Here is a 10,327-nt window from a genome sequence, read left to right as displayed (position 1 = left end):
TGGAGGACATTAAACAAATAGCAGATAGCCTGGCCAACACGGCAAAACCCCATGTCTACTAAAAATACAAAAATTAGCCAGGCGTCGTGGTGGGCACCTGCAATCCTAGCTGCTCGGGAGGCTGAGACAGGAAAATCCCTTGAACCCAGGAGGGTGAGGTTGCAGTGGGCCAAGACTATGCTACTGCACTCCAGCCTGGGCAACAAAGGGAGATTCCATCTCAAACAAAGAAACAAACAAAACAAACAGCAGATCTGATCAATCCCCCCAGAGCTGTTACATAAACCAACTACTGAGAGTAAAGACCTTTGGAAGGCCCATTTAAAACACCTGGGGCTTCATGGGGCCAGATTTGCTCTGAGCTACAGGTGGAATCAAGAGTTCTCTATAATCATAAATTGCACACAGTAGCTTTCAGGGAAAATATTTTCCTATTTGACAGGTGAAACAATATTTTTGTCCGTGTAGGCAGTTTTGAGACAATATAGTACTTTTCCTGAAATGCTTCCCTGAATGACTGAGCACGATTATAATGACATTCTACAATGAGGTTTTATAATACTGTGGAACATACTGCCGCTTTGGCAATGGAAAACAGGACTTCACAGCTGCCTTCTGAAAGGCCTGGTCCCTGCCCATGGGCCCCACCTGGGACCCTCCTGGTCACCTACCCATCTGCCTGCGGTGAACCACCCGGAAGCTCTTATGGCCCTGTGCCGGGGCTGCCTTGGCTTGCCTGCTTCCTGGGGAAGGCACACACACTTGGTCTAATGCCCCCAGGGAGCAGCTTTTTCTTGGTCCTTGAGAAAAATGCCTGTGGAGACCAGGCCTTGACTCTCGAGTCCCCTTGGAAGAAGCTACGGGGTGGTCTGAAGCACTCTCCAGGGGCTGCTCCTGGGAAGGCCGGTAGAAGTCATCTTCTGAGATCCAGCTCTTGTTTTTCTGTTAGGAAAGAAGTTATTTGTTTAAAAATTTGTTTTGTTTTTTTGAGACAGAGTCTTGCTCTGTTGTCCAGGCTGGAGTGCAATGGTGCAATCATGGCTTACTGCAACTTTTGCCTTTAGGGTTCAAGCGATGCTCCTGCCTCAGCCTCACGAGTAGCTGGGATTATAGGCACCTGCCACCACGCCCAGCTAATTTTTGTATTTTTAGTAGAGAAGGGGTTTCACCATGTTGGCCAAGCTGGTCTCAAACTCCTGATATCAGGTGAGCCACCTGCCTCGGCCTCCCAAAGTGCTGGGATCACAGGTGTAAGCCACTGTGACCAGCCTAAAAAACTTTTTTTTAGTCTTTATTTAGATATGGCTCATATATCCTAAAATTAAACCACTTATAGTATATAATTTGGCCAGGCATGCTGGCTCACACCTGTAACCCCAGCTCTTTGGGAGGCCAAGGTGGGAGGATCACCTGAGTCCAGGAGTTTGAGACCAGCCTGGGCAACATAGTGAGTACCCATTTCTACCAAAAATAACTAGCGGGGCGTGATGGCACACCTGTAGTCTCAGCTACTGAGGACGCTGAGGAGGGAGAATTGCTTGAGCCTGGGAGGTCCAGGCTGCAGTGAGCCGTGATCGCGCCACTGCCCTCAAGTGCTTACATCTGGGGCAACAGAATGAGACCCCATCTCTAAAAATAAATAAATAAAGTATCCAATTCAAGCATTTTGGCTTAGTCACAGAGTTGTGCAATCATTGCCACCACCTAAGTTGAGCAAATTTTCCTCACCCAGGAGGGAAACCCCATACCCATTAGCCGTTGTCATCTCCCCCAGCCGCTCCCAGCTCTAGGCAACCACTCATCTACTATCGGTCCCTATAGATCTGCCTGTTCTGGACATCTCACAGGGATGGAACCATACAACACGTGACCTTTTGTGCCTGGCTTCTTTCTCTTAGTGGAAGAGAAAAGAAGGTGCATCCATGTTATATAAGCATGTATAAGTGTTCATTCCTTTTTATTGCCAAACAATATTCCATTGTCTGGATCCACCACATTGGGCTTATTCACTCATCAGCTGATGGACATTGGGTTTTTTCTTCTTTTTGTCTATTATTAATAGTGCTGCTACAATCACTTATACACAAGTTTTTGTGTGGACATATGTTTCATTGTCTTGGGTATATACTTAGGAGTAGACTTGCTGGGTCATGTGTAACTCTGTTTCCCTTCTTGAGGAATTACCAAGCTGTTTTCCAAAGAGGCTGCACCATTTTATATTCCCACCAGCAATGTATGAGGGTTCCAATTTCTCTCCTTTAGAAATCTAATCAAATCCATTCAAATCTACTCAAATCCATTGTCTGTCTTAAAATGGGGCTTTTTGTTGTTGAGTTGTGTTGTGCTGTGGGTTGAATTGTGCCCCCCCCCAAAAGAACATGTTGAAATTCTACCCCCCAGTACCTCAGAATGTGACCTTATTTGGAAATAGAGTCTTTGCAGAAGTCATTAGTTAAGATGAGGTCATGCTGGAGTGGAATGGGCTCTTCATCAAGTATGACTGGTGTCTTTATAAGAGGAGGAGAAAAGACACGCAAAGAGAGGAGAACACCAAGTGAAGACAGAGACACGGAGGAAGACCATGTGTGACAGTGGAGAGAGAAGACCGGAGTGACACGTCTACAAGCCAAGGAATGCAAACAAGCGCCTGTAACACCAAAACCCAGGAGAAAGGCGAGAACAGATTCTTCCTTAGACTCTCCAGAAGGAGCCGCCAGAACTATCAGAGAATAAATATCAGTTTTGTTTTGTTTTGGTTTTGAGACAGAATGTTGCTTAGTCACCCAGGATGGAATGCAATGGTGCAATCTCGGTTCATTGCAACCTCCACCTCCCAGGTTCAAGCAATTCTCCTGCCTTGGCCTCCCAAGTAGCTGGGATTACAGGAGCGCACCACCATGCCCGGCTAATTTTTGTATTTTTAGTTGAGACAGGGTTTCACCATGTTGCCCAGGCTGGTCTTGAACTCCTGACCTCAGGTGATCCACCTGCCTTGGCCTCCCAAAGTGTTGGGATTACAGGTGTGAGCCATGGCACCTGGCCTGTTTTATTTTGTTTTGAGGCAGGGTCTTGCCCTTTGCCCAGGCTGGAGTATAGTGGTAATCCTCCCACTTCAGCCCCGCTGAGTAGCTGAGACTACAGGCATACGCCAGCACGCCCAGCTAGTATTTTACATTTTTAGTAGAGATGAGTTTCACCACATTGCCCAGGCTAGTTTTGAACCCCTGGACTCAAGTGATCCACACACCTTGGCCTCCCGAAGTGCTAAGATCACAGGTGTGAGCTACCTGCCCAGCAATGTGTGTTGTTTTAAACCATCCCATGTATGGTACTTTGTTATGCTGGCCCTAGGAACTAATCTAAGTTGTAAGGTGCTTTATGTATTCTGAATATGAGACCCTTATCAGATTTATGATTTGCAAATATTTTTTCCCAATTCTGTGATGTGCTTTCACTTTTCTGCTGGTGCCCTCTGGAGCACATACATTGTTAATTTTGATGAAGTCCAGGTTTTGTTGAAGTCTATTTTTGTTGTTTGTGATTCTGGTGTTGTATCTTAAAAAACCTTTGCCTACGCCAGTATCACAAAGATTTACTTCTGTGTTTTCTGCCAAGAGCTGTGAAGTTTAGCTCTTATATTTAGGTTTCTGATCCATTTTGAGTTAGTTTTGGTGTAAGGTGTGAGGAAGGGGTGTTATTATTTTGCATGTGGGTATCTAGCTGTCCCAGTATGCAGGGTTTCTAAGCCCTGCTTTCAGGTCTGAGATGAGGGAGGCCTGGCGAGTAGGTCTCAGGGTCCTCACTGGCTGCCCCTGCCACTCACTTCTGCGCAGGGTCCTGCAACCCCAGGCAGCCTGGCCCTGCCCCATCCCTTCGTTGTTCTCTTTTGAATCTGAAGCTGCTCACTGGCTGGGAGAGATGGGGTTGCGGGGAGCACCTGGGGTGAATGGGCTTGTGGGAGTGGATTCTAGTTCCTTTTCTCCAGTATTTCAATTCCTCCCTGGCCTTCTGTGCCTGAACATGGAAGAGCAGAGGCAAGGAAGCTGGCTGGGCTATGCTAAGTGGCTGTGTACACAGAGGAACTGAGTCACACAGTGGTACGACCAGCCCTCCTGTTTTGTTAAGTGCCACTAACCTGACCCTGACATTGCTCTTTCCAGTCCCTGAATCAAGACTGCATACCTGCTTTGTAATCAGGGAAGGGCTGGTTTGGACAGTTGGATCCATTTGGATGCTACACAACTCCTCAAGCCAAGGGTGGCAAGTTCTGACTCAGGCACTTGGGCGGGGGGCAGCTCACAGAACTAGGTCCCCAGGGCCTCCTCCATGGGGCCTTCAGAACTGGCAGGTGCTTCCCCCTCCCAGTGAAAGATGATGTGTCAGTCAAGGCACTGGGGACTAGATACTGAGCAAAGCCTGCGTAGGTCATCAAGACCTGGGGGACCTCCCTGAGGAAAATGGGCAGGAGAAACAGCTCCCCAGCAACCATGTGGCTATCCGGGCAGCCTCACATATACCTGGGAAGTCATGTGATCTCCAGCGCCTGCGAATGGCCCTGACAGGAGATAGTACTATCCCTGAAGACTCAGCTCTGGGGACAACCATCACCTCTGCCTGGAAGCTTCTCTCACCCAGCCTCCGCCCTTCCCATCCCTAGCTGGGTTAGGCCCCGACTGGGATCCCACGATATTCTGTGCTTATCCTGCTTCTAGTACCTATAAGGCTGTTTAGAATGGTTCTTTTTCTTGGTATCTCCAACAAGTGCTTGGCCCAAAGTCGTACAAGATGAGGGTATAAATCAAAACTACCCCAATGTCTTTAACATAAAATAACAAAGGTGAGCCAAGGGGCCTGGAACGAAGGAGACAAATGTGAAATTTAAGATTATGGATGTTCAGGCTGGGCATGGTGGCTCATGCCTGTAATCCCAGCACTTTGGTAGGACAAGGCAGGAAAATTGTTTGAGGCCAAGAGTTTGAGACCAGCCTGGACAATATGGTGAAACCCCATCTCCGCTAAAAATATAAAAATTAGCTGGGTGTGGTAGTGCATGCCTGTAATCTCAGCTACTTGGGAGGCAGAGGCATGAGAATTGCTTGAGACTGGGAGGCAGGGGTTGCAGTGAGCTGAGATCGATGGAGCTATTGCACTCTAGCCTGGGTAACAGAGCAAGAGTCTGTCTCAAAAACAAACAAAAAATGGACATTCACTGGGGAGGGCTTCTCTTTCCTGTGAGTAAAGAGACTACTAGGACATGTTCAGACACAGTCTGTTGATCACAGCTGCCAGGAAATGAAACTAGGAAACACCTTTTGCTTTCTTTCTTTTCTTTTTTTTTTTTTTTGCCCTTCTCCTGATTGTAGCCTTTTGCTTTCTCAAGCAACAGGGAAAAACAGTGAGAATGCAGGTTCCTCGGAGCTTCTGCATATGGGCCTGGACAGAGGTCTGAGGCTGTGTGCCCCAGGTGGGTGGGGAGGGGAGAGAGGGTATGAGAGAGAGTACACGCATGAACACCATTGTTTCTCTCTTCTCTCCTTTCTTCTTTTTTTTGAGATGGAGTCTTATTCTGTCACCCAGGCTGGATTGCAGTGGTATGATCTTGGCTCACTGCAACCTTTACCTCCCAGGTTCAACCAATTCTCCTGCCTCAGCCTCCTAAGTAGCTAGGATTACAGGCACCCACCACCACACCCAGCTAATTTTTATATTTTTAGTAGAGACAGGGTTTCACCATGTTGGCCAGGCTAGTCTCGAACTCCCGACCTCAGGTGATCAGCCTGCCTCAGCCTCCCAAAGTGTTGGGATTATAGGCGTAAGCCACGGCACCTGGCTTCCTTCTCTCCTTTTTTTTCCACCACGTTCCTACAACCTGCTCACTCAGGGACCATGTCTGGCAAGTACCCTGCCCTTTAACAGTAGAGGGAAATCATCATCAACTAAGGATCTATAGCACAGCCACGACCGTCACCAGGTACCCAAGACAAAAGAATGCCACCTTGCATTACTAAAGGCTTCATCACACCATATATAACACCTGAATCCCAGAGAGGAGTGTGGCTGAGGAGTGAGACACATGGTCTCTGGGCCACTTTCAGAAGGATGAGACTTTGTCCAGCTTGTCCTCATTACGCCAGGCAAAGGAACTACCTGTACTCATAACTGTGGGAGTGGAACCAAGTACCATGGGCAGGTGGTCCATGGGGACAGTGATGAAGACCAAGTCCTAGAACTCACACTACCCTCTGGGAGTTAAACTGAAACAAACTCACAGCCCCCAGATCCCAGACATGTGTCACCCTTGAGAGCCCCCTACTCCCTGCACCTTTCCTTCCCAGGGCTTAGCACAAGTGTAATTATGATGCAGATAATCATTTGTCTAATCTAATATCTGTCCCTAAAGGGCTCTTGTCTGTCCTGTTGTATCACTCTACCCCTAGCACTTAACATGGTGCTTGGCTTATAGTAGGTGCTTTGTGTTCAATGAATTAAAAATCAATTTTTTAAAGAGAAAGACTGAATGGGTCTCTGTACCATAAAACCTGACGGTGACCACAACACCTCCCCCAAAATAACGTCAAATAAAAAGCACATGGCTAATTGACAGAAGCATAGAAAGATGAGGACCACAGGGGTAGACATGCAGGGCACAGCCTGGCACTGTCCACAGGCCAGGAGCCCAGCAGGTCCACGTAAGCTGGCAGGCTATATAGTGGTACCTGGTGACTACCTACTGAATGAGCAGTGAATGCATCCACAACTCCCCTGTGAGATGGACACAGGACGGCAGCAGGACCCGAGGTTCTCACATCAGACTCAGCACCAAGTGCTTACATGTGACATTCCCTAAGCAACCTTCCAGCAATCAGAGTTCCCTGTAGCTGGCACAGAGGCAGAGCCTGCTATGATCACACCAACCTGACCACTCTGTCCGCTTGACGATACACTTCAATGGCCTGCTTTGGCCTCCCAAAGTGCTGGGATTACAGGCGTGAGCCATCATGCCCAGCCTGAACGTCCATAATCTTAAAATTCACATTTGTCTCCTTCCTTCCAGGCCCCTTGATTCACCTTTGTTATTTTATATTAAAGATATTGGGATGGTCATGATTTAATCCCTCATCTTATATGATTCTGGGCCAGGCACTTGCCGGACATACCAAGAAAAAGAACCATTCCAAACAGCCTTATACTGGGATGGGGGAACAAAATAAACTTAGAAGTTGGTATCTCAAGAATCTCTTGGGAGTTTGAGGACTATTCACCGATGCCTACTCTCTCCCAGGTACAGTGCTTGGTGCTGACAATACAAAAGTGAACAGGCCTGGTGCTCTGTATCATAGAGCTAATATTCTAGTAAGGAAGACAGAAAATAAACAAGGAGACAAAAAGATAATATACTGTAATTATGAGTGTTATAAGCAAAGTCAAGCAGATGAATGAGACACAGCGTCACTGGGGATGGCTTTTGAGCTATGGGGGTCCGGTCAGGGAAGGCTGAGACAACAATGTAGCAAGCTGGGAAAGAAGGAACAGCAAACATAAAAGCCTGAGGCTGGGCCAGGTATGGTGGCTCATGCCTGTAATCCCAGCACTTTGGGAGGCTGAGGCAGGTAGATCACTTGAGGCCAGGAGTTTGAGACCAGCCTGATCAACATGGTGAAACCCCATCTCTACTAAAAACACAAAAATTAGCTGGGTATGGTGGGGGGTATCTGTAATCCCAGCTACTTGGGAGGCTGATGCATGAGAAGTACTTGAACCTGGGAGGCGAAAGTTTCAGTGAGCTGAGATCGCGCCACTATACTTCAGCTTAGGTGACAGAGTGAGCCTCTGCCTCAAAAAAAAATTTAAATAAAGAAGCCTGAGGTTGGAAGGAGCTCACTTGGACTCCTTCCAACCTCAGGCTGCAAGGAGGCCAGTGGATCAGAGCTTAGTGAGCAGAGATGTTACCCTGTCCCATCAGCTTTGAGGCCTTGGCAAGATAGGATGCCTGAGCCTGTAAAGCAGAAGCTAGATCCTGAGCAGGAGTGAACTCAACCTGGTCAGTGCCGCTCTCTGGAGCCCCGTGGGGCACACAGCCAGCATCGAGGCAAGCTGTCACTCTGCCTCCAGCTCAAGGCAGGCACTACAGAGCTTTTCTCTTCAACCTTCAGCATGGGTTGGTAGGTGCGCAGTCACAACCTTCAGGGTCCTAGAGCATTCATTTTCAGGAAGTAAATATTCAGGATGTACTGAAGCATCTTCAGAATAGCAAATACAAAGAGTCTGACCCACACTGACCGTTCTGTGATTTACATGGTCATATTCAAGAAACAGAGTGAGGCCAATCAGATATTCATATAGAAAAATATGAGCTTTGACTTTTTTTTTTTTTGAGACAGAGGTTGTCACCCAGACTGAAGTGCAGTAGCACGATCTTGGCTCACAGCAACCTCTGCCTCCCGGGTATTCTCCTGCCTCAGCCTCCCGAGTAGCTGAAACTACAGGTGTGTGCCACCACACCCAGCTAATTTTTTTGTATTTTTGTAGAGATGGGGTTTCACCGTGTTAACCAGGATGGTCTCAATTTCCTGACCTCGTGATCCGCCTGCCTCGGCCTCCCAAAGTGCTGGAATTACACGTGTGATCCACTGCACCCAGTTAGAAGTCACCCAGTGTGACTTCTAACTCACACCACACACAAAAATCAATCCCAGAGGCTGGGCATGGTGGCTCATGCCTGTAATCCCAGCACTTTGGGAGGCCGAGGTGGGCGGATGACGAGGTCAGGAGTTCAAGACCAGCCTCCTGACCAACATGGTAAAACCCCATCTCTAAAAAAATAAATAAATAAATATCAATCAATCCCAGAAAGATCACAAGCCTAATTGTGAAACATAAATCACTAAAACTTCTAGAAGATAATATAAGCAAATACCTTCAGATCCTTGGTGGAGATGAATATCTCTTAAATGGGGCAAACCATAAACAAAAAGACTGATAAACTGCACATCATTAAAAGAATTGCTGGTGAACAAAAATACCATTAGGAGATTTAAAAGTCTAATCCTATAGACTAGAAAAAGATACTTGATATATATACTATTTTTGCCCAATAAAAGATTTAAAACTATAATATATAAAGAGCTCCTACAAATCAATATAGACACACACAACTAAATTTAAGACTGGGATGACAGCTTGGACAGACATTCTATAAAAGAGGATGGACTGGCCGATAAGCAAATGAAAAAGTATCACCTTTAGTCATCAAAAAAATGAAAATTAAAACCACTACACATCTACCAGAGTGGCTAAAATTAAAAAGATTGGTGACACCATTGGCAAGAATAAAGAGCAACTAGAATGCTCATTTGTTGCCAATATGAGTATAAATTAGCACAACACTTCAGAAAACTGTTTGGTGGTGCTATCTATTCAAGTTAAACATGCTGTGCACAGTGGCTCACACCTGTAATCCCAGCACTTTGGGAGGCGGAGGTGGGCAGATCACAAGGTCAGGAGATCGAGACCATCCTGTCTAACACAGTGAAACCCTGACTCTACTAAAAATACAAAAAATTAGCCAGACATGGTGGCATACGCCTGTAGTCCCAGCTACTCAGGAGGCTGAGACAAAAGAATCGCTTGGACCCAGGAGGCAGAGGTTGCAGTAAGCTGAGATTGCGCTATTGCGCTCCAGCCTGGGCAATGATCGAGACTCAGTCTCAAAACAAAAAACAAAAAACAAAGCTAAACATTTGCCACCCTAGGACCTAGCAATTCCATTCCCAGGTATATACCCACAGAAATAAGCACCGAGGCTCTCCAAAAGCACGTACAAGAACGTTCACTACAGCTTTCTTCAGAATAGTCAAAATCTGCAAACAACCCAAATGTTCATTAACAGGAGAATGGATAATAGGTTGTGATATATTTTTACAATGGAATACTATAGAACAATGGAAAAGAACAAACCATAGCCTCATACTATATGTACAGCTGAAGCTCACAGACGTAGTGTTCAGTGAAAGAAACCAGACACGAAAGAATACATACTGAGGCTGGGCCCAGTGGCTCATGCCTATAATCCCAGCACTTTGGGAGGCCGAGGCAGGTGGATCATGAGGTCAAGAGATCGAGACCAGCCTGGCCAACATGGTGAAACCCGTCTCTACTAAAAATACAAAAATTAGCCAGGCGTGGTGGCACGTGCCTGTAGTCCTAGCTACTCGGGGGGCTGAGGCAGGAGAATCGCTTGAACCCGTGAGGCGGAGGTTGTAGTGAGCCGAGATCGTGCCATTGCACTCCAGCTTGGGTGACAGAGTGAGACTCTGTCTCAAAAAAA

The 10,327-nt window shown here is 46.8% G+C and overlaps 1 protein-coding gene across 5 annotated transcripts in view; it reads right to left on the bottom strand.

Moving 5' to 3' along the window:
* PLEKHM1 (pleckstrin homology and RUN domain containing M1) overlaps positions 1-10,327 on the bottom strand; it is a 52,523-nt gene that overhangs the window by 21,333 nt on the left and 20,863 nt on the right. For all 5 annotated transcript variants that reach the window (XM_017549317.2, XM_017549318.2, XM_017549320.2 and 2 more), the window contains one exon: positions 672-942. In XM_017549317.2, coding sequence (XP_017404806.1) covers positions 672-942 — 271 coding nt within the window. The remainder of the gene's footprint in view (positions 1-671; positions 943-10,327) is intronic.

This window comes from Cebus imitator, unplaced genomic scaffold (assembly GCF_001604975.1).
Source record: "Cebus imitator isolate Cc_AM_T3 unplaced genomic scaffold, Cebus_imitator-1.0 Scaffold217, whole genome shotgun sequence".
Taxonomy (NCBI): domain Eukaryota; kingdom Metazoa; phylum Chordata; class Mammalia; order Primates; family Cebidae; genus Cebus; species Cebus imitator.
The sequence above is the reverse complement of the archived record's forward strand: the minus strand, read 5'-3'. Positions and strand labels throughout refer to the sequence as shown.